Source organism: Salvelinus namaycush, chromosome 26 (assembly GCF_016432855.1).
Source record: "Salvelinus namaycush isolate Seneca chromosome 26, SaNama_1.0, whole genome shotgun sequence".
NCBI lineage: Eukaryota > Metazoa > Chordata > Actinopteri > Salmoniformes > Salmonidae > Salvelinus > Salvelinus namaycush.
Window position 1 is genome coordinate 7,591,946 of NC_052332.1, and position 25,334 is coordinate 7,617,279.

At 44.3% G+C, this 25,334-nt stretch overlaps 1 protein-coding gene across 1 annotated transcript in view; it reads right to left on the reverse strand.

Annotated features, from left to right (window-relative positions):
- Positions 1-1,111: 1,111 nt before the first annotated feature.
- Positions 1,112-25,334, reverse strand: part of LOC120021854 (microtubule-associated protein 1B-like) — a 40,578-nt gene continuing 16,355 nt past the window's right edge. Inside the window, exons 3-8 of the mRNA XM_038965700.1 lie at positions 20,411-20,493; positions 7,075-7,215; positions 2,145-6,845; positions 1,895-2,099; positions 1,486-1,718; positions 1,112-1,267 (exon numbers count right to left, since the gene is read on the reverse strand). Coding sequence (XP_038821628.1) covers positions 1,112-1,267; positions 1,486-1,718; positions 1,895-2,099; positions 2,145-6,845; positions 7,075-7,215; positions 20,411-20,493 — 5,519 coding nt within the window. The remainder of the gene's footprint in view (positions 1,268-1,485; positions 1,719-1,894; positions 2,100-2,144; positions 6,846-7,074; positions 7,216-20,410; positions 20,494-25,334) is intronic.

Here is a 25,334-nt window from a genome sequence, read left to right on the forward strand (position 1 = left end):
ACAGGCCCCTCAGTGCAGTTGAACTTTAACTTGCTCTATGTATTTCTTCATACTCCGTCACTGCAGTGTCAAACGAAACTAGCTCTATACAGAGATTATCTGATAGTTGGGGACAGACTCGTTTTATTTTATTTTAAGTTTATGCTACCTGCTATTTGTCCTCAGTGCATCAGTCTTTTACATTCAATTCACTTCCTAAGGCAATAACTTAAATGAGTTCTCCTCGATCCTTTGGTGTATGAAGCTGGGTTTAATCAATCTTATATATTAGTTATTTTTATGGACAGAGACGTAAATCAGTGGATTGAGACTGTTTGATGACCTATTCAACTATCTCACCCAATATCTAAGTTGTCAGCATGTACCAGAAGAATCTTTAACTTTTCAATTTGTAGTCCTAACCTTCATCATATCTATTTTTTTTATTATTGTCAGACCTATTTTCTTCCCAGTATGAACAAGTATATTCTCATGGATTTTTTTCTATCTATATGTTACTTGATACATATATAATTGGTGCTCATGGGAAAGAGAGTTTTCTGAATAAATAAATCTACGTCAAGAGCACCAATATATACGATGGGACCTTCTTTTCATGTTCTCCATACTGGTTTAGGTCATATATTTCATGCATACCAGATATTATTATAACATCATTCCTTATTCAAAGTGATCCACAAAGCTGATGTTAACTTGTGTGAGATAGTTTGTTTGAGTATTGTGGACAATTACATTTGCGGTTGTCATTTCAAACTCAAACGTAATTGTAATGTAAGCTACGTCTTTTTCATGAATGTTGGCAAAGAGCCTTTGTTTAAATTCCGTGTTTACATTATTTTACCCTATGTCTACGTCATCCCTCACCCCAACTCAAAGATACCACTAACAACATGATCCACTTGATCACTAGATCTCTTGGTTACTAGATCCTTTGATCAGGAGAGTCCAGAGGGTTGTTCCAATCTAAATGACTACGACCCCTTCCCTCCATCAGTCCCCTCACTCTGAAAGTGCATCTTGGAACGTCAATCGAGTGCGCACTCCAGTGAAGGGAGAAAGGAAGGGAACAAGAGAAGCATCATTTGGAACGGAACGAGGCCCAGGATCAGGTTCACAGCTCTATCTTGCAGGCGGGGAAGGACTCGTCCTGCATGACCACGGTGGAGCTGGAGGCCAGCACCATGATGTTCAGGTCCTGCTGCTTCTCGTGAGTCTCCTGGTACCACTCCCTCATCACCTCTGAGTCATGAGTCGGGATCAGGGTCACCTGCCAACAGGGAAAAGAGGTTAGGGTTTGCATACTATTTTTTCCAAAACTCAGAGCTTTGTGTTGTTCTGCTCGTAAAAGCAAATATATAGATATATTTTTTTCTCTATGTACACTTTTTAAGTCTTGTCTATTGTCTCTATGGCACCTATCTATCTTTCTGATACAATGGCATTATAACACAGTTATTCCTCTAAATTTTGACTGTCTCCCTGTACCTGCATGTTGTTTCCCCACGTGGCTTTGCCCTCCAGCAGTGAGTCCAGGACAGCTTTGCTGGGCTCCTGGGCCATCTGGTCATTGCCACTGACTACATAGTAGGAGGACCTGACCCATTTGAAGAACTCTGCATCCACATTCTTGGCGCTGCAGTGGTTTGGGATGTAAACCAGGTCCATGTACGTGGGAGGGCAGTTGGGTACGGGCATTGCCGCTGCTGCCTTTCCACTACCTGAACCTGAGACAGAGATGTTAGAAAATCGACGTACATCACGGAGGAAAGAAATGTGAAACTATACCGAGGCAAATAGAGCTTAAACGTTCAACTTATTTTATCAGAAAACGAAGCAAAGGATCTAGACACATGGCCAAGTATGAAAAGATTGAGTGATGAGTACCAGGTCTTACCTGATGTGGCATTTTTCACACCCCTTGACGCAGAGGTATTGGTTGCATTTTTGGCATCTTTCCCTTCTCCTGCACTCTTTTTGGGAGAGGCTATTCCTTTTGAATCCTTTACTTTTGAGAGCCCAGTCTTTCTGGCCGGAGAGGAGGACTTGGTCTTGGTGAGCTTCTTCTTCTTAGCTTTCTCAGCTCCCTCTGCCTTTGAGTCCTTGTCCTTGGTCTGGTTGTTGTCGTCAGCGGGGGGCATGTCGGCCTCCGGATCTACCATGGTGACATCTGGGTGGGCTGGAGACGGAGCAGAGTCCCTGGGGGCCACTGGAGGAGGATCTGCGTGTCTGTACGTTAGGGTTCTGTCAGTGGGAAGTGTCTCAGAATCATCCTCAGAGTCTATGTTTGCATCTGCGGTAATTGAAGGGCACTCCTCAGTCCCAGGGGGAACATCCGAATCTGTCTGGGATGGAGCAGATTCACTGATGGAGGTTGGTGGAGTCTCTTCACATTGCTTAGCGTGTAGTTTACTGCTGGGGGGTGGAGGCCCTCCATCTGACTTAGCCAGGGGCTTCTCTTTCTCCAGAGGGTTCTCCTCATTCATGAAGTACTCCAGGGGACTGGGGTTTATGAAGGAGGGGGACAGCTCTGTCTTAGGGTGTCGGTACTCACAGGAAGTCACCAAGCATAGGTCAACATCTGTTCTGGAACCAGAAGAAGGGCTCTTCTTGGAGGAGTCTGGGTCCTTGGAGCCACCTGCACACTTCTGATAGTCAGAGAGGTTTGAGGAGAGTGGAAGGTAGGATGGGGAGGGAACCTTGGGACTGACAGGGGACTTGGAATCTCCACATTTGAAGGGATTAGTTTCTGCTCCCAGAGACATCTCTGTTTTCTGTGTAAAGCAAGAATAGGAGGATGGAGAGGGGATGGCAGGGGATTTGTCCATCTGCTGGGCTAAGACAGGTGACATTTCCCTCATCTGACAAGGTGTAGTGGTCGAGGGGGTGGATTGGGAAGCATCTGAAGGGGACACAGAGGTGGCGTGACTTGAGTCATTGTCTTTGAAGAGCATAGGCTTGTCCATAGTGGGTGGGCGCTGCTCAGCGGGTCTCAAATCATTGTCCTCTGACGGGCTGTAGTCCACCTCAGTCGGCCCATTCTCCGTGGCGCGCAAGCTGCCTGCACAGGTGTGCTCTGGAGACTGTTTGTTGAAGTCCAGGGCTAATGAGTGGTCAGGGGACTCCTGACCAAATGACATGGTCGAATGTTCCGGGGATTTGGGCTCCTGTACTGGTGTCTTTGATTTGGCAGTCTTTGGTGAGATGTCTGGAGAGATTGACATGGGCCTGGGGCTGTCCCCCTTGGGAGAGATCTCTGCCTCCTGGAAGGGGGTTGGAGTCTGAACCACAGACACAGACAAGGAGTCCTCCACCTCCGTTGATTGAGGGGAGCCGGCTTCAGCGTGGAGAGCGGGGGAAACGTCATCTGTCGTAGGCTCTGGGAATGAGTTGGTGGCCAGTGAGGTGGTGGAAGCCGAGGCGATGTGTGAAAAAGTGTCCTCTGCTACAGCCTCATCAACAGGGCTGCCCGATTTATCTGACGTGGTTCCCTCTGAGATCGACATTTTACTCTCCTCTTTGAAACCTGCGAAGGGGTTTGTGGATGAGACTGAGTTACTGTCGCTAGCTCCATTTTTCCTCTCATCTTGACTCAAGTGTATTGTTAACATTTGATCTAAATCAAAGTGTGTCTTTCCTCTTACTGGTGGTGGGCTCTTCATTGGGGAGAGCACCTTCTCTACAGGTGAGGTGTGGTCTGGAATTGGGTCATCCATGGGGCTGACCCTGATGGAATCCTCTTTGTCACCCGTAACCTCTACGATTACAGGACCATGGTCATTTGCAGGTGGTATAGAGCCAGACTTCTCATCCACAGGAGACTGAAAGTAAGGTGTGTGACCGGAGGAATGAGGTGAGGTGGTTCCTTCCAATGTCTTGTCATCTGGGCTGGTGGAAGACCCTGCTGCTGCCTTTGATGATCCTGAAAGCGTTGTGCACAGTTCAATTGGTACAGCGAATCCAGAGGGGTATGAGTCAAAGGTTCCTTTGGGAGCTGAAGGGGAGCGTATGAGAGGAGAAGTAGTGGAGAGTCTTGCTGAATCAAGACCAAATTTGTCTGACTTGAATCCTTCCTCTTTGTCCTCTTCCAGTGACGATGGTGGAGATATTGTGGATGCAGAAGCGTGGTAGTCCCTGCCTTCAGTGGCATTACTCTTTGAATGGTCTGACTCTGGGCCGTCGTGTAGCGGAGACAGCCTCTTCCTCTCAAAGTCTCCTAACGTGGTTCCTCCAAACCTGGCAAGGTCCTGGGAGGGAGAGTCCTCTGTCTCATCGTTAGTGGTTTCGTCACTCATAATGTCCCTTGGAGTGGACATTTCATCCATTGGTGTAGGCACACTGGAGATCTCAATAGTTGACTGGGTGTGGCCAGATGTAGCAGTGTATGCCTCGTCTCGGTTCTCATCATCTGAGGCTACTTCGTCGTCGGAGCCAGCTGGAAGGGTCTCATCATGAATAGATGCAGCCGGAGAGAGAGGCTCAGACGTTATGTGAAGGTGTGTCACAGACAGACCCAGCTTCTGTACTTCTCTTTCATTTCTGTTATGATCTCTTACATATTGGTCTGCATCCGCACCCTCGTCCTCAGAGTCCTTGTCTTCACTATCCTCAGCATGTATATGCTTGTCCATTTCCCTTCTCATTGGCTCATGGACCTCTTCTGTCTCTCCCTTATTTTCATAATCTAGCCCAGTTCCCTCATCTTCAAACTTCTCACTACCGCTGCCACTCAACTTGCCTTTATGCTCCTGTTCCTCTGGGGTCTCCCTGCTTTCTCCTTCATGCTCAGTGGTTGTGATCCCCTCATCCAGAGACTCTTCTGCTTCAGGAGACTCCTTAGAGTGCAGGAGGGCCTCTCTGTGGACCACCACCGGCTCTTCCTCCTGAACGATCTCCTCTTCTTTGAGCTCCTCAAAGTCCTTGGTGAGGTCCTCTGGAGAAGACATCATGGCTCTTTCTGTCTCAACGACCTCCGCAGCACAAGTGGCGGCAGCTACCACTCCTGCTGTGACAGCTGCAGCTCCTGCAGCAGCAGATTTAGCATCCGTGGTTTTGGTGTCCTTCTTGATGACTGTTGGTTTTCCCTTGGACTTAAAAGGGCTTCCAAAGTCTTTCTTTGTAGTGTCATCTTTTTTCAGAGGTTTTGGTTTTGGTGCAAGTTTTTTCCCTTCACCTAATGCAGATGAAGCATTTTTTACATCCTTGGATGGCTTCTTTATGTCTTTCTTTAGATCTTCTTTCTTTTGCTCCTTTTTCTCTTCCTTCCTTACCTTCATTGGGGAATCTCTCCTGAAATCTTTGTCTTTCTTTAAAATGTCTTTCTTTACCTCTTCTTTGTTTACCTTCTGTTCCTTTTTGGGTGTTTCCTCCTTTTTAGATGTTAGCTTCTCATCTTCCTTCGCTACTCCTTTCTTTACCTCCTTTTCATCATTTTTCTTTTCTACAGACTTCCTGGGTTCTTTCTTGGTAATCTTCTCCTTAAGAGCTTTTGGTTTAATTTCAGGCTTCTTCTTTTCTGGAGTTTCAGGTGTCGGTTCTGCTTTAGCCTTCACTTCTTTTTCCAGTGCCTTCGCTTTTTCCTTTTTCACCAAAGCTTTCTCTTTTTTCTCAAGTTTTTGGCTCTTTTCTCGAGCTGATTCTGCGTCTGTCTTTGCCTTCTCTGGAGCTTCCTCCTTTGACTCCTTCTTGAAACTTTTGCTCGGTGATGGCCTTGAGACTGACTTCAGACTCTCCTTGCTGTCAGTTTTATGTTTCAACTTTGCCTGCTTCAAGGCTGGAGCCAAGTTAGAAGATAGCTCTTTCTGAGTGACAACTGGCTGCTTCAAGAAGTCCAAGTGTTTTAGTTTTTCCAAACCTTCAAGAATGTGATACTGAGTGGCATTTCCAGGGAAAAGAACTCGCACTATCTTCTCTGAAGGATTTGATGGGTGCCACACGATCAATGAAGATATTGAGGTCATGTAAGAGATTGGGAGCTCTGATTCTTTTCCATTGGGCAGAAGAACAGAGGCTTTGTCTTTCTCACTACCTGTCCACTGCTTCATAAACTGCTGCAGGTCCTTGCTGGTCTTTGATGGGTTAAGCACATACATCTCAAGCTTCCCCACGCCCATCTTCTGGAACAGAATGATGGGTTCGATAGTGTTCCCGACCGGCCTCTGCAGAGGCTCGGGCCTCAGATTCAGCTTGCTCAGGTAATGGAGAGTTTGTGAGACCTCTTCAATGTTTCTCCTCACCCTGAAGTTGGGTTCAGCAGGCTTCCCTAGATTCTCAGGGATGTTCAAGAACACAACCCCCATGTCTGGGGATATGAGATTCTTCACCCAGTCGCCGGTAGCTTGGGATCCATGGGACTGCTCTTCCTCCAGCTCAGCCATCTTCCTCTGGAGCATGCTGTTGATGCCAGGCAGGTTGTCATCCCCGATGTGGGTCAGGAGGATGGAGTCTACCCGGTCTAGGTGTCTCACCAGCTTCCAGAAGCAGGACTTACGGTCGGAGCCCCCGTTGATAAGCATGTTGAACCCGTTCACCGCAAAGAGGGCCGAGTCGCCGCGGCCGCCGGGGAAAATGTAGCAGCATGGTTTTGAGAGCTTCAGGAAACCACCAGAGGTTGGTGGCTCCAACATGTCAAATGGCGATGGGATTTCTACTGACTCCGACAAGTATTCTGTGAACTCTGAGAGACCTTCCATCTCTGGGAGTATCAAGGGTGAGTTAAGCTTCATGTTGATGAAATCTTGTAGGTTGTGTTTGTCCAGGTTTGAATTTTTCCAGTCGCCTTGCTCAGGGCAGTAGAGGGTTAGGCTTGCTTTGTTTGCTGGGTGAATAGTGATGAGCAATTCACCAATCTGGGGAAGAGAGAGATATTTGGAGACTTGAGATAAAAATCATGACTGTTTGATCAAACAGAATATATTTATTAACACAATTATGACAGATAACAGACGACAAATGTATTGATGAGGGTTGCTCATTGATAGGTCAGTAATCTTCAGCAGATTAAGGATAGCATTACAAACTATACAATTATAATTGTATAGTAATTGTTTAGCAAACAATTTGCTCAATTTGACTCACCTCGGGGTCTGTGAATATATCTATGAAGTTGAAGAAAGAGAATGAGCCGGACTGCAGAATCAGCTCTCCTGTGTTTTCAAAGCATTGTCCTGAAAGTACCAGCAGCTTGTGTCTGGCTGTGTCTGAGATCATTTGGCAAACCTAGGCAGAAAAAAGGTATCAAACATGTCAGAAAGACATGTTTCATTGGAGTTTCAGTGCAATTGTGACATGAATCTCTTTTGCAATCGTAGTTTATGCTACCGCCAAAAACAAGAATAAATACAAGAAGGCCCACTATGACTTCTGCAGAGTCAAACTAGCAAAAGGACAATATAGGAAAAAGGTGGAATCATATTGCCAGTGATGGATTGTAGCCCCTGCCACATGCTCCGATGCCCGAAGCATGTGGCAGGGGCTACAATCCATTACGGATTGCAAGGAAGACCCAAATGTGATCTGCCCAACAATGCCTCTCTACCAGACAAACTAAATGCATTTAAATTTTGACAAAAACAATGTTGAGCCGGGCCATCACCGACCCAGAGGATTGTGTGATCTCGCTCTTGACGTGAGAAGGGTCTTTAATCAGGTCAACACCCGCAAGGCCGCGGGCCCCGACAGTATTCCAGGGCACATTCTCAGAGCATGCGCAAAACAGCTGGCAGGCATATTCATGGTAATTTTCAACCTCTCCTTGTCCTAGTCTGTAATCCCCACGTTTTAAGATGGCCACAATCATTCCTGTTCCTAAGAACTCTAAGGCTTCATGCCACATTGAATACCACCCTGTAGCACTCACTTCTGTAATCAAGTACTTTGAGAGGCTGGTTATGGCACACATTAACTCCTCCATTCCAGCCACCCTAGACCCACTCCAATTTGCATACCGCCACAACAGATCCATAGCAATCTCAATTGCTCTCCACACTGCCCTCACCCATCTAGATAAGAGGAACACCTATGTGAGAATGCTGTTCATTGACTACAGCCCAGCGTTCAACACCATTGTCCCCTCCAAGCTCGTCACCAAGCTTTGGACTCTGGGTCTGAACACCTCCCTCTGCAGCTGGATCCTGGACTTCCTGACGGGCTGACCCCAGGTGGTGAGGATAGGCAACATCAACTCCGCCACGTTGACCCTTAACACAGGGGCACCCACTGTTCACCCACAACTGTGTGGCCATGCACGACTCCAAAACCATTATCAAGTTCGTTGACGACATGAAGGTGGTAGGCCTGATCACCGGCAACGATGAGTCAGCCTACAGGGATGAGGTCAGTGACCTTACAGTGTGGTGCCGGAGCAACAACCTCTCCCTCAACGTCAGCAAGACCAAGGAGCTGACCGTGGACTATAGGAAATGGGGGGGGCGAGCACGCCCCCATCCACATTGAAGGGGCGGCAGTGGAGCAGGTAGACAGCTTCAAGTTCCTCGATGTCACTTAAGACTTAAAATGGTCAAAACACACACGCACAGTCATGAAGAAGACTTGAACAAGTTTGGCATGGGCCCTCAAATCCTGAAAAGTTTCTACAGCTGTACCTTTCTACTGCTTGGTATGGCAATAGCACCGCCCTCGATCGCATGGCGCTACAGAGGGTTGTGTGGACAGCCTAGTACATCACTGGGGCTGAGCTCTCTGCCATCCAGGACCTCTATATCAGGTGGTGTGAAAAGAAGGCCCGGGAAATCGTCAGACTCCAACCACAAGTCATAGACTATTTTCTCTGCTGCTGCACGGCAAGAGGTACCAGTGCATCAAGTCTGACACCAACAGGCTCTTGAACAGCTTCTATCCCCAAGCAATACGACTGATAAATAGCTAACAAAATAGCTACACAGACTGAGTTTACCTTGTATTTATATTGACCTTTTATCTTTGCACTGTCTCTATACACACTCACAGGGCCCTACACACACACTATCACTCCAACACACACACAAACACTCCATAATTTGTTCACTCACACATAATATGCACATACATTTATACTGACTCTACACACCCGCACACCCACTCACATACAAGCTGCTGCTACTCTGTTTATCTTATATCATGTTGCCTAGTCACCTTACCCCTATACATATCTACCTCCATCACTCCAGTATCCCTGCACATGTAAACTTACTTACTTACTTCATTGTGTATTTCATATTTCCTATTCTTATTCTCCTGTGTTTTTATCTAGCAATACATTGTTATTGATGATTGCATTGTTGGGTTTTGAGTTTGCAAAAAAGGCATTTCACTGTACTTGTGACATTACAACTTGAAACTTATGCTCAGAGACAATACTTATGCTTGGAAAATACTGTTAGCTGTAAAAAAAACAAACAGACATGAGAAAGTCAGATGCAATGGAAAATGAAAAGGGGTTGTATGACTATCCCTCAAGTGTCATGTTGTACTGTATGTGAAGTAGTCTGCGTGTAATCCTTATAGTCCATTTCAAAGTGAATTTGTCATGTCAATGCCCACTTGATTAGAAATATCACCTATTTCACTTGAATCAAATCTATTACATATCTCTCTCTCCCTCTCTCTCCCGCCCCACAGGCATGGACTGTTCTGGGCTGCTGCAGTGTTGTGAGATATTATAAATGCAGTCTGATTGCAGACACAGCAAGGCAGGGAGGGAAGCTGGAAGAATGAAAGGAAGGGTTGACAGATCTGCCCTTGTGTAACGACCTTCGATTTCTCTTTTCAATGTGGAACCTTCTAGTAACTGACTTAGTAAAATGCTTCACTGTAATGTTAAAATATGTAGGGACAACAGTAGCCCAGAATCCAAACTGAATATAATTCTGTTTCGCTATTGTTTTACTATTCAGTCACTATTTAGTTTATATTCCAGGCTAGAATCAGCGAAACAGGGATCTGTTGGTTAACATGAGTAAACCAAAGGTTGTTGCTTTTGTTGTCTTAGCTAGCTGTAACCAAGGCAGTAGTCTTCACAGGAATGCAACTTTCACTGGGGACGGGAGGTGCGGACGGACGGACAGGACATGTCCCCCCACATTCTGAAATTGCATTTTTGTCCTCCTCAGTTTTATCAAAGGCAGCGGTGGGGTAGGCTGTTTTGGGTGTTTATCCGACTGGATTTAGGACCACTCTGACGCCACAGAGCGGGCTGATGGGCTGTGTGAAGGCAACACTTCTGGAAGGCTGGCTGGACCAGCACGGGAGAGTTGAGCATAGTTCAGTGTACGCGTTGCGCTCGTTCACCGGCTTGTAAAAGGAATAGAAACTGGCTATTCTTTAGTTGACTGATGTATCTGGCAAGGTAACTGCTGTTTGACTTAACAGAAAAAAATACTAAACTAGTGTTTATTCGCAGTGCTGAGCTAGTATTGTAACCCGCATGTAACGTTAGCTAATGTTTCATACACTCTCGACTGAGGTGAATGAATAAGCTACGCTAGTGAGTAGCTATCACAGCCAGGTCAACTCTAGCCTCTAGTTGCTATCTAACAGCAGATGTTTGTATGGACATGTTTTGTAGCCTTTGTTTTGTCACGTTTCAGAAGTTTAATTTTTTATTTTTTTATTTCACCTTTATTTAACCAGGTAGGCTAGTTGAGAACAAGTTCTCATTTGCAACTGCGACCTGGCCAAGATAAAGCATAGCAGTTCGACATATACAACAACACAGAGTTACACATGGAATAAACAAAACATAGTCAATGATACAGTAGAACAAAAAGAAGACAAAAAGTCTATATACCGTGAGTGCAAATAAGGTAAGATAAGGGAGTTAAGGCAATAAATAGGCCATGGTGGTGAAGTAATTACAATATAGCAATTAAACACTGGAATGGTCGATGTGCAGAAGATGAATGTGCAAGTAGAGATACTGGGGTGCAAAGGAGCAAGATAAATAAATAAATACAGTATGGGGATGAGGTAGTTGGATGGGCTGTTTACATATTGGCTATGTACAGGTGCAGTGATCTGTGAGCTGCTCTGACAGCTGGTGCTTAAAGCTAGAGAGGGAGATATGAGTCTCCAGCTTCAGTGATTTTTGCAGTTCTTTCCAGTCATTGGCGGCAGAGAACTGGAAGGAAAGGCGGCCAAAGGATGAATTGGCTTTGGGGGTGACCAGTGAGATATACCTTCTGGAGCGCGTGCTACGAGTGGGTGCTGCTATGGTGACCAGTGAGCTGAGGTAAGGCGGGGCTTTACCTACGAGAGACTTGTAGATGACCTGGAGCCAGTGGGTTTGGCGACGAGAGTGAAGCGAGGGCCAACCAACAAGAGCGTACAGGTCGCAGTGGTGGGTAGTATATGGGGCTTTGGATGGATTGCAACAAAACGGATGGCACTGTGATAGACTGCATCCAATTTGTTGAGTAGAGTGTTGCAGGCTATTTTGTAAATGACATCGCCAAAGTCGAGGATCGGTAGGATGGTCAGTTTTACGAGGGTATGTTTGGCAGCATGAGTGAAGGATGCTTTGTTGCGAAATAGGAAGCCGATTCTAGATTTAATTTTGGATTGGAGATGCTTAATGTGAGTCTGGAAGGAGAGTTTACAGTCTAACCAGACACCTAGGTATTTGTAGTTATCCACATATTCTAAGTAGGAGCCGTCCAGAGTAGTGATACTGGACGGGCGGGCAGGTGCGGGCTGTGATCGGTTGAAGTGCATGCATTTCGTTTTGCTTGCATTTAAGAGCAGTTGGAGGCCACGGAAGGAGAGTTGTATGGCATTGAAGCTCGTCTAGAGGTTAGTTAACACAGTGTCCAACGAAGGGCCAGAAGTATACAGAATGGTGTCGTCTGCGTAGAGGTTGATCAGAGAATCACCAGCAGCAAGAGCGACATCATTGATGTATACAGAGAAGAGTCGGCCCGAGAATTGAACACTGTGGCACCCCCATAGAGACTGCCAGAGGTCCGGACAAAAGGCCCTCCGATTTGACACACTGAACTCTATCAGAGAAGTAGTTGGTAAACCAGGCGAGACAATCATTTGAGAAACCAAGGCTGTTGAGTCTGCCAATAAGAATGTGGTGATTGACAGAGTCGAAAGCCTTGGCCAGGTCGATGAATACGGCTGCACAGTAATGTCTCTTATCGATGGCGGTTATGATATTATTTAGGACCTTGTGCGTGGCTGAGGTGCACCCGTGACCAGCTCTGAAACCAGATTGCATAGCGGAGAAGGTACGGTGGGATTCGAAATGGTCGGTAATCTGTTTGTTAACTTGGCTTTCGAAGACCCTAGAAAGGCAGGGTAGGATAGATATAGGTCTGTAGCAGTTTGGGTCTAGAGTGTCACCCCCTTTGAAGAGGGGGATGACCGCGGCAGCTTTCCAATCTTTGGGAATCTCAGACGATACAAAAGCGAGGTTGAACAGGGGTTGCAACAATTTCGGCAGATCATTTTAGAAAGAGAGGGTCCAGATTGTCTAGCCCGGCTGATTTGTAGAGGTCCAGATTTTGCAGCTCTTTCAGAACATCAGCTATCTGGATTTGGGTGAAGGAGAAATCGGGGAGGCTTGGGCGAGTTGCTGTGGGGAGTGCAGGGCTGTTGACCGGGGTAGGGGTAGCCAGGTGGAAAGCATGGCCAGCCGTAGAAAAATGCTTATTGAAATTCTCAATTATCGTGGATTTATAGGTGGTGACAGTGTTTCCTAGCCTCAGAGCAGTGGGCAGCTGGGAGGAGGTGCTCTTATTCTCCATGGACTTTACAGTGTCCCAGAACTTTTTTGAGTTTGTGCTACAGGATGCAAATTTCTGCTTGAAAAAGCTAGCTAACATCCCTGAAAAGTTGCATATCACGGGGGCTATTCGATGCTAATGCAGAATGCCACAGGATGTTTTTGTGCTGGTCAAGGGCAGTCAGGTCTGGAGAGAACCAAGGGCTATATCTGTTCCTGGTTCTACATTTTTTGAAAGGGGCATGCTTATTTAAGATGGTGAGGAAGGCACTTTTAAAGAATGACCAGGCATCCTCTACTGATGGGATGAGGTCAATATCCTTCCAGGATACCCGGCACAGGTCGATTAGAAAGGCCTGCTCGCTGAAGTGTTTTAGGGAGCGTTTGACAGTGATGAGGGGTGATGGTTTGACGGCGGACCCATTACGGATGCAGGCAATGAGGCAGTGATCGCTGAGATCTTGGTTGAAAACAGCAGAGGTGTATTTGGAGGGCAAGTTGGTTAGGATGATATCTATGAGGGTGCCCGTGTTTATAGATTTGGGGTTGTACCTGGTAGGTTCATTGATAATTTGTGTGAGATTGAGGGCATCAAGCTTAGATTGTAGGATGGCCGGGGTGTTAAGCATGTCCCAGTTTAGGTCACCTAGCAGCACGAGCTCTGAAGATAGATGGGGGGCAATCAGTTAACATATGGTGTCCAGGGCACAGCTGATGGCAGAGGGTGGCCTATAGCAAGCGGCCCCCTTTGGCAGTTCTATCTTGTCGGAAAATGTTATAGTTAGGGATAGACATTTCAGGGTTTTTGGTAGTCTTCCTGAGCCAGGATTCAGACACAGCTAGGACATCCAGGTTGGCAGAGTGTGCTAGGGCAGTGAATAAAACAAACTTAGGGAGGAGGCTTCTAATGTTAACATGCATGAAACCAAGGCTGTTACGGTTACAGAAGTCAACAAATGATAGCGCCAGGGGAATGGGAGTGGAGCTTGGCACTGCAGGGCCTGGGTTAACCTCCACATCACCAGAGGAACAGAGGAGGAGTAGGATAAGGGTACGGCTAAAGGCTAAAAGAACTGGACTCCTAGTACGTTCAGAACAGAGAGTAAAAGGAACAGATTTCTGAGCACGGTAGAAAAGATTCAAGGCATAATGTACAGACAAAGGTATGGTAGGATGTGAATACAGTGGGGGTAAACCTGAGCATAGAGTGACAATGAAAGAGATATTGTCTCTAGGAATATCATTTAAACCAGGTGATGTCACCGTATGTGTTGGAGGTGGAATTAAAGTGTTCACTAAGGCGTATTGAGCAGGGCTAGAGGCTCTACAGTGAAATAAGGCAATAAATACTAACCAAAACAGCAATGGACAAGGCATATTGACGTTAGGGAGAGGCATGCGTAGCCGAGTAATCATGGGAGTCTCAACGTCAACAGTGAAGAGGCGACTCCGGGATGCTGGCCTTCTAGGCAGAGTTGCAAAGAAAAAGCCATATCTCAGACGGGCCAATAAAAAGAAAAGATTAAGATGGGCAAAAGAACACAGACACTGGACAGAGGAACTCTGTCTAGAAGGCCAGCATCCCGGAGTCGTCTCTTCACTGTTGACGTTGAGACTGGTGTTTTGCGGGTACTATTTAATGAAGGTGCCAGTTGAGGACTTTTGAGTCGCGCCGCAATGATCTCTGTCGAGACCCGCATGTCCCGCAGGCTTCCCGCGGGAATGCAGCCCTCTAGTGCAGTCAGTACACAACACTATGCTCATCATGTCTTAGCAGGATCAGATGGTGACAAGGGTCCCAGCAGGATCAGATGGTGACAGGGGTCCCAGCAGGGTCAGACAGCCAGGGAAGACCAGTGTACGGAGCTCAAGTGAATTTTGCATTATATTCAGTGAATGATATAAAGTTCCATCTTGAATTGATAGGTAGACCTACAGTAGCAGTTTAAGATTAAAGCTAGAGTCTGGGATCTGGGAATAATGGTCATTTCAATTAATGAGCCATTGATTACATTCTTGGATAATATAATGTATAAATGTACACCAAGGTAATTCTTTGTCATGCCTCATTTTAGTAGGATCATATGGTGACGGGGGTCTCAGCAGAGTCAGGCAGCCAGGGAAGAGTCTGTGAGGTGAATTTTTGCAGATACAATACTTTATTCTCTCTATACAGCAAACACTGGACTAGCCAGATGCTATTTTAAGGCAGTCTGACAAACCTCTAAAGTTGATTTCCAAACTGTATTAAGGGTTGATGGAGGTTTTTCCCGGTGACACAAAACATGTCAAACAAAAATGTGAGGAAGACCTGGGAGACGCTATTGATGATGATGAACGTATACAGATATGTTAGAATGCCCAGTAATGTTCATATAATCTCAGACATAAATTACTGCAGTTTAAGACCATCCATTGAATGTACAATATGCCAGTGAAACTGAATATCATGCACTCAGAAATTGTATTATTCTGCTGGAGGTGTAAAGCACAAATGGGGACATATTTGCATATGTTGGGGTCTTGAAGGCTGGCTCAATTCTTTAATCTCAGCATGTCTACAGATTCTCCCTTCTCCCTGTTTTTGTTTGCGTGGAAATGTTGATACTGGAGACAGAAGAAACTGTGTAAACTATCATTTATGAACTGTCTGTACTGGCGAAGGTTTTGGAAAACCTGGTGAACTCACAGTTGAAAGACTTTCTTTGTAATAACTCAGTTTTATCTCCATTTCAGTCGGGTTTTCAAAGAATTACCTTGGTGTACATTTATACATTATATTATCCAAGAAAACCCTCAACGGGTTTTACCTCGTTAAATAAAGAAAAAAATATACAAAATTAATTGGAAGGTTGGTTATCCACCCACAATGTATGGAAGAAATGTCAAGTTATGTACAGTATTGTCACGCCCTGACCTTAGAGAGCTTTTTGTGTCTCTATTTTGGTTTGGTCAGGGTGTGATTTGGGGTGGGCCTTCTATGTTCTTTTTTCTATGTTTTGTATTTCTTTGTTTTGGCCGGGTATGGTTCTCAATCAGGGACAGCTGACTATCGTTGTCTCTGATTGGGAACCATACTTAGGTAGCTTTTTCCCACCTATGTTTTGTGGGTAGTTATTTTCTGTTTAGTGTTTTCTGCACCTGACAGGACTGTTTCGGTTTCGTTTTGCACTTTCTTATTTTGTTCTAGTGTTCAGTTTAAATAAAAGTCATGAACACTTACCACGCTACGCTTTGGTCCGATTCTTCCTCTTCAGACGACGACACCCGTTACAAGTATCACTAGATTTGTTTTGAGATTAAGGGTATACTGTGCAACTTTCATATGGTCTGGATGTCATATATGGAATACTGTAATGCAAAAGGAGTCTATTGAAAACATGCCCACATCAGGGGAGATTTAGGCAATTCCTAGTTGCTGGGCTGCTCAGTCCTGGCCCTGGGAGTCTGCTGTACTGCTAACACACCTGCTAACACACCTGCTAACACACCTGAAACCAATAATGAATGTTTCACTAAGATCCTAAAGCTGAGTGGGGTGTGTTGGGTTGGGGCGCTGCAGGGCCGTGGACCCCTCGGGGCAGGACGGGGTGACCCAGCTATATTGTGTGCAAGTAAAAAGAACACCACAGTACTATTAGGCCTATGATATGAATTATATGGAGGGTGTACTGCTTCTGTGTGTTAATGTGTAGGTGTTTTCCAGACCTTTCCTTTGAGGCATTAAAAAAAAGATGGGAAGGAAGTTGTGTTGGGGAGAAAGTTGAGTTATTGACTAGACTGGTGGGGGTCGGGCGTGTAGGTGGCTCGGGTTGGCTGGGCAGTCTGGCTGAAATTTGATATAGAGGATGTTTTAAAGACAATCAAAAGTTATGAAAATGCAAATCAAAATGCAAATTAATTACTTAAAAATCATACAATGTGATTTTCTGGATTTTTGTTTTAGATTCCGTCTCTCACAGTTGAAGTGTACCTATAATAAAAATTACAGACCTCTACATGCTTTGTAAGTAGGAAAACCTGCAAAATCGGCAGTGTATCAAATACTTGTTCTCCCCACTGTATATGGCAAATAGAAATCAAAACTGGATTGTGTTTAGAGATAGATGGGAGGAGTTGAGCTGAAGGATGGGACTAAAAACAAACAAAACATAACTATTGTAAAATATACTGGGTTCGTAGAAAATGTACAGTGCATTCGGAAAGTATTCAGACCCCTTCCCCTTTTCCAAATTGTGTTATGTTAAAGCTTTATTCTAAAATGTATTACATTTTGTTTCCCTCGTCAATCTACACACAATACCCTACAATGACAAAGTGAAAACAGGTTTTTCGAAATGTTGCAAATGTATTAACAATAAAAAACAGAAATACCTTATTTGCATAAGTATTCAGACCCTTTGCTATGAGACTCTAAATTCAGCTCAGGTGCATCCTGTTTCCATTGATAAACCTTGAGATGTGTCTACAAGTTGACTGGAGTCCACCTTTGGTAAATACAATTGAATGGCCATGATTTGGAAAGGCACACACCTGTCTGTATAAGGTCCCACAGTTGACAGTGCATGTCAGAGCAAAAACCAAGCCATGAGGTCGAAGGAATTGTCCATAGAGCTCAGAGACAGGATTGTGTCGAGGCACAGGTCAGGGGAAGGGTACCAAAAAATGTCTACAGCATTGAAGGTCCCCAAGAACACAGTGGCCTTCTTCTTCCTAGAGCTGGCCGTCCGGCCAAACTGAGCAATCGGGGGAGGAGGGCCTTAGTCAGGGAGGTGACCAAGAACCCGATGGTCACTCTGAAAGAGCTCCAGAGTTTCTCTGTGGAGATGGGAAACTTCCAGAAGGACAACCATCTCTGCTGCACTCCACCAATCAGGCCTTTATAGTAGAGTTGCCAGACGGAAGCCACTCCTCAAGAAAAGGCACATTATAGTCCAACTTGGACTTTGCCAAAAGGCACCTAAAGGAATCCGATCATGAGAAACAAGATACTCTGGTCTGATGAAACCAAGATTGAACTCTTTGGCCTCATTGCCAAGCGTCACATCTGGAGGAAAGCTGGCACCATCCCTGTGGTGAAGCATGGTGGTGGCAGCATCATGCTGTGGAGATGTTTTTCAGTGGCAGGAACTGGGAGACTAGACTAGATGAAAGGAGCATAGTACAGAGAGATCCTTAATGAAAACCTGCTCCAGACCGCTCAGAACTTCAGACTGGTACGAAGGTTCACCTTCCAACAGGACAACGACCCTAAGCACACAGCCAAGACAACGCAGGACTCGCTTCGGGACAAGTCTCTGAATGTCCTTGAGTGGCCCAACCAGAGCCCAGACTTGAACCTGATTGAACATCTCTGGAGAGACCTGAAACTAGCTGTGCAGTGACGCTCCCCATCCAACCTGACAGAGCTTGAGAGGATTTGCAGAGAAGAATGGGAGAAACTCCCCAAATACAGGTGTGCCAAGCTTGTAGCGTCATACCCAAGAAGACTCGAGGCTGTAATCGCTGCCAAAGGTGCTTCAACAAAGTACTGAAAAAATACTTATGTAAATGTAATATTTCAGTTTTTTTGCTTTGTCATTATGGAGTATTGTGTGTAGATTGATGAGGGGAAAAAACTATTTAATCCATTTTAAAATAAGGCTGTAACTTAACAAAACTTGGAAAAAGTCAAGGGGTCTGGATACTTTCCGAATGCACTGTATATATTATGTATAAGATGGAAGTAGAAGCCTAAGTGTTGTTGTCCATTAGTTTACTCCTATTAGGGGAGGGATGGTAGGGTTAGGAGAAAATAATAAAGGGTAATATATAAAACTGTATATACAGTACCAGTCAAAAGCTTGGACACAGCTACTCATTCCAGGGTTTTTCTTTATTTGTACTATTTTCTACATTGTAGAATAATAGCGAAGACATCAAAACCATGAAATAACAGATATGGAATCATGTAGTAACCAAAAACAAATCCTCAAAGTAGCAACCCTTTGCCTTGATGACAGCTTTGCACACTCTTGGCATTTTCCCATCTTAATGCATTTGAGCCAATCAGTTGTGTTGTGACAAGGTAGGAGTGGTATACAGAAGATAGCCCTATTTGGTAAAAGACCCAAATGCAGCCCAAATAAATGCTCCACAGAGTTCAAATAACAGACACATCTCATCATCAACTGTTCAGAGGAGACTGCGTGAATCAGGCCTTCATGGTCGAATTGCTGCAAATAAACCACTACTAAAGGACACCAATAAGAAGAAAAAACTTGCTTGGGCCAAGAAACACGAGCAATGGATATTAAACTGGTGGAAATTTGTCCTTTGGTCTGATGAGTCCAAATTTGAGAATTTTGGTTCCAACCGCAGTGTCTTTGTGAGATGCAGAGTAGGTGAACGGATGATCTCCGCATGTGTGCTTCCCACCGTGAAGCATGGAATGGTGTGATGGTGCTTTGCTGGGACACTGTCTTTGATTTATTTAGAATTCAAGGCACACTTAACCACCATGGCTACCGCAGCATTCTGCAGTGATACACCATCCCATCTGGTTTGCGCTTAGTGGGACTATCATTTGTTTTTCAACAGGACAATGACCCAACATACCTCCAGGCTGTGTAAGGGATATTTGACCAAGAAGAAGAGTGATGGAGTGCTGCATCAGATGACCTGGCCTCCACAAACACAAAACCTTAACCCAATTGAGATGGTTTGAGATGAGTTGGACCGCAGAGTTAAGGAAAAGCAGCCAACAATTACTCAGCATATGTGGGAACTCCTTCAAGACTGTTGGAAAATCATTCCAGGTGAAGCTGGTTGAGAGAATGCCAAGAGAGTGCAAAGCTGTCACCAAGGTAAAGGGTGGCTACTTTGAAGAATCTCAAATATATAAAAAAAAAATTGGGTTACTACATTATATAAAATATAACTTTTTTGGTTACTAGATGATTCCATATGTATTATTTCATAGTTTTGATGTATTGACTATTATTCTACAATGTAGAAAATAGTAAAAATAAAGAAAAACCCTTGAATGAGTAGGTGTGTCCAAACTTTTGTGTCCAATGTAATGTATATATTTACAAAAATCTATATGGGAAATGATGCAGACAATTACATTGATGGAAGCCACAATATATCTGCAATGTTAAAGCTGATCTACCCACTAAAATAATGAATAATAATTGTTAACATTTTTGTATTATGGCCCCCCCACTTCTTTTTATTTATATATATATATATATTTCCGCCCCCTTAATTTGGTGATATCCACTTGGTAGTTACAGTCTTGTCCCATCGCTGCAACTCCCGTACGGACTCGGGAGAGGCGAAGGTCGAGAGCCATGCATCCTCCGAAACAGGACCCTGCCAAGCCGCACTGCTTCTTGACACACTGCTCGCTTAACCTGGAAGCCAGCCGCACCATTGTGTGGGAGGAAGCACTGTACAACTGGCGACCGTGTCAGCGTGCATGCGCCCGGCCCACCACAGGAGTCGCTAGAGCGCAATGGGACAAGGACATCCAGGCCGGCCAAGCCTTCCCCTAACCCGGACGAAGCTGGGCCAATTGTGTGTCGCCTCATGGGTCTCCTGGTTGCGGCCGGATGCGACACAGCCTGGGATCGAACCCGGATCTGTAGTGACGCCTCAAGCACTGCAGTGCCTTAGACCATTTATGTACTTATGGAATGTACTTACCTCAGTGCTGACAGCTGCATCTGAAGGGTTGATAAGCACCACTGTCTCGAGAACGCTGCTTTTGTGGTGAAGAATTCTCTGCCCTGAAAACAACAAAGGGAAAAAGTATAACTCAATCAATGTGTGCTGTGGAAAATATATAAATGAAATGCTTACATTTTTTTTCCTGATTGGTACATTTTTTTTGCATGTAAAAGCATGCCTTAAATAGCTGAAAAATGTCAATGGCCCTATTAAATCAGAGGCTACAGTTGCAGCAGATCATTTTTTCCTTTGCCCTGTCAGGCCAGTATGGCATGTCGGCCCTCCAGAGAAGAAATGTTCTTAGTAGTCTCCTCTACTCAATCATCAAGGCCGCACACACCCAATTACCCACACAGCCTACTAATCACCCACCTACCACCAGCCACAGACTGTCACCAAGAAGCCATTACCACCAGTCACTCCCAATTCAACCAGGGAATCAGTGAGAAAGAAACATCTCTTTGTAGTCTATTTGTTTCAGTATGAATCTTATGAATCCAGTGTTTCTTCATTAAATCGTTCATCATGTAACTCCAACTTCATAATTCTCTCCTTTAATATCAAAAGGCAATCATTAATAATTTATTGTGGAATCTCATGTATTCACTCTCTCTCTCCACTGTCAATCTATCTCCATTAGGCTACAGATTATTAATCAAACTGTTCAGATACAGACGTTTCTGACAGTCTTAATGTGACTATGTAAATGGTAATGTTCCTCCAGAGGTGGCCTTTATCACTGCCTGTCCAATATAGCCATGCAATGGCTGGAACCCGAGAGTCAGCCCAGCTACTCAGAATCTGACAAAACCAGAAATCACTGTTTTATGAACTTTCAGCAGCTTGCTTTATCTGAATAGTTTCCTTCACCATTATTATATATTAAGAACCAACTGGGTAACCCTTCAACATGCTAATGCATGAATTCAGTGTTCTTACGCCACACATCATTTAATGAGAAAACAGGACCGGTGCTTCCTGATAACTACCCAATCAAGAGCAAGGAGTGAGTCAATCCAGCATTAGGAATATAACAATACAAAACTGTCATGTAGTCTCTATTTAATCTGACTGTGTGCCTCCGCCTTTTGTTTGTGCTCCTCTGGTCCAAGTTGCACCAACACACTGAGGGCAACCACAGAGTCATCATTCACCTACAGTAGTTGTGATGCCTTCCTTGAAATCACCTGAGTGGCATCCCACATCACTGGGCACAGACTTCAGTTCCATGTCTATTCCACACGGGGTTCAGCGTAATTTCATTGAAATGACGTGGAAACAATGTTGACTCAACCAGCGTGTGCCCAGTGGGCATCGATCTTTCTCTCTGTCTCCTTCTCCTCTCCTCCTTTCACTCATCGTGGTGAGTCGTGGTGGTATTTACCAAGAGGTTCTACAGCCATGGTATACTGCTGCTACATTACTTGATTCAAGAGACTGGTGTTTATGTTCCTCATAATTTACAAAAAAAACTCTGCTTGATTTACCACCTATCATAACATGCCAACACTCGTAAAAGCTTAAGTTCTCTCACTGCTGGAAAACCAGGCCAGATTTGTAAAACTAACACCGTGATTGCAAACAGAACAGAAATAACTGAAATGCATGATGCTTTCTTGGAGGTTGAGGGTGGGGTTGGGGATCTGCTCTGCTGGTATATAGAAAGACTACCAGTCGTGATTATCTCAGAGAGAAGGAGAATGTCTGGGGGGCTTCGTACAGCAGTAGGTTCTGGCCTCAGGGCTGATTTAGCCATACATATTTCATGTTCCAGATAGATCCTCCTACCCATTAACACACCTGCTGTACCCTCCTCCTGAGGGCTGTCACTCAATGTATATTGTAATGTATATCTTTTTTAAAACCTTCAACGGCCAATGGATCAGGCACTCCAAATTAGAAAGGAGGAATAGGTTAAGCAGACGTGGTTCCTAGTCGAAGGACTTCTTTTTAATTCATGGTGGAAATGTTATGGCGGGAAATGCAGATATCCATAATTTCTGAGTTGTTGTTTGTCTTGGATAGCTGCCTATAAGATTTACAGCTTTTGATACTGACACTCAGACCGCTATTGGAAACCCACAGTGTTTATTTTATTCCAGGGAGAGATCTGTGATTTTAAAATTTGCAGAACAAGTTTAGTTCAGTTCATGTTCAAAATTACTGGTTGTCTCTTTGACGCTGTGTTGTACTTCTTAGCGCAGTTCAAAGCTGGAGCTAATACTGTAGTCTCTTGCCGTGTATTCATTCATTTTCAAAGGTCGGCTTAACAGCATCAGATGTATTACTTTAAAGTCCAGGGGAAATGTTTCAACCCCACAGTCTTCATGGAGATTGATAAGCAGAACCCTGCAGCCTAGAACTGGAGCCTCAGTGTTTCTGTATGAGAATAATAATTGACTGTGGGAAACACAATCTCCATACACAAACACAGGCTATTTCTCTACCGGCCCCGTCTTCTTAGCAGGTTGCGGCTAAATCAGGCATGTGCACAGATAGGACTCTACCTATGTTGAGCAAATGCCCCTTTTCGGTGGTGGTATAATTGACTCAAAAAATGAAAAAAAGTACAATATATACCATTTTTGATTTTTTCAAAAGACATTTGACAACAATGTGACAATAACCTTACAAGACAACGAACGTACAGAATTGGCTCACACAGTCACATGCAGGAAGCTACATATTGCACATTGAGTGTGAAACATTAGATGAGGATTATACAGAGATGCAATCAATGAGATGTGAGGGGAGATTCTCCATAAAATCAATAAAGGGTTGCCAAATTCTGTAAAATGTCTCTGACTTGTTCCTCAACGAATAAGTCATTTTCTCCAGTGGGATACAACTATTAACTTTGGATAGTCACATTCTAATTGGCAGCGGGGTATCTGCTTTCCATTTCAAGGCAATACATGTTTTGGCAATTGCTAGTAATATTTCTGCTTTATAGTGTGGCTTTGCTTAAGATAGGAATTAGTCAAGTTACCCAGTAGACAAACCTCCGGGTCTAAGGGGAATGCAACCCCATGGATTGAGGATATGGCATCACCATACCCTTGCCAGAAACGGTGTAGTTTTGAACACTGCCAAGTTGAATGGAGGAATGTTCCTTCATCTACTGTTCATCTAAAAAATTGGGAGGAGATACCAGGGTGGAACTTGTGCAGTCTAGATGGGGTGATATAGAGCTGATGGCTGAAAGTTAAACTGTATCCGTCTGTATCTGGAGTTCAATGTGGATGTAACACCATCCCTGCATAGGTCACTCCATAACCCCTCATCAAGATTGATACCCAGATATTTTTCCCCATCTAATTCAGGGTTTAGTTAACCCAGGCAGTGGTAATCCTGACATAAATAGATCGTAAACATAGGAAATGGTCTTGAACAGTGGTTGGTCTGCATGGCAGAGTTGTTCAATGGGTGACATCTTAGGTAGGTTCCACTAGCCCTTGAGATTCACCCTGATAAAATGAGGTTGTAGGTAACTAAAGATGTCCTTGTTAGACAAGTGGTATTGCTGTTTCGGCAGTTCAAAGGACATAAGAATTCCCTCCTCATAACAATGTTTCAGAAGAGTAATACCCTTATCAGGCCATGATCTAAAGTTACTGTTCTGGAGAAACATTGGAAGCAATCTATTGTTCCATAGAGGGGTTTCAGGGGAAATAACTCCCTCTCGTCTGAACAGCTCATGCAGTTTAAACCAAGTCAGCACGGAATGTATAATTAAAGGGTTGTCTGTGATAGTTCTTATAGATTTCATGTCCCATTTGTAAAACAAATATGCCCCAGTGTCCTCATGTACATGAAACCTTTGAATGTTCAACCATGAGGGCGAAGGGCCATTGTCTAGACTGCACAACCCATTAATACATTCTAAAATTGGGGAGGTTTAAGCCCCCTTGACCGTAAACAAGGGTCAGTTTGTCCTGGCTAACCCTAGGCGTTTTACTGTGCCAGATATAGTTTCTAGTCAGCTTGTTGAGAAAGGAAAAGAATGCTGCGGGTACAGGGATGGGGAGAGATTTAAACAAATATGGAAACATGGGCAGGACATTCGTTTGAATTACATGAATTCTACGCAGTAAAATGAGTGGCAAGTCCTTCCATTTACACAGGTCACCCTCCACCTTTGGCAACAAGCTGGCCAAATTGAGTTTATAGAGGTTCTTCAGGTTACCATCCATCAATATGCCCAAATATTTGAAACCATTATGCTTGATGGTATGATGGTCAAACACAGACAAAGGTCAAATTTAACTTTTTTTATATCCAGAAAATTAACTATAACACTCTAATAGGTTCTGCAAGTGAGAGAGGGAATGTTCTGGGTTTGTTAGAAACAAGATAAGGTCGTCCACAAAAACTGGTAGCCCAAACTCAAAGCCATGTACAGCGCCTTCAGAAAGTATTCACACCACTTCACTGTTTCCACATGTTGTTGTGTTCCAGCCTGAATGTATAATGGATTCAATGTAGATTTTTTTTCACTGGCCTACACACAATATCCCATAATGTCAAAGTGGAATTATGTTTAATTAATTAAAAATGAAAAGCTGAACTGTCAATTAGTATTCAACCATTTTGTTATGGCAAGCCTAAATAAATTCAGGAGTAAAAATGTGCTCAACAAGTCACATGATAAGATAAGCACGATTTTTGAATGAATACCTCATCTCTGTACGCCACAAATACAATTATCTGTAAATGATCTGTAAGGTCCCTCAGTCGAGCAGTGAATTTCAAAGCACAGATTCTGAAGGCACTGTATGTAATAGCCTCAGCCCACGGTTCAATGGCGAGGGCGAAGAGGTGGGGGATAATAGGGAAACCCTGTCTGTTCCCCCTATAGAGAGGGAAAGAAGAGGAAGTCATCCCATTGATAGCAATCCTA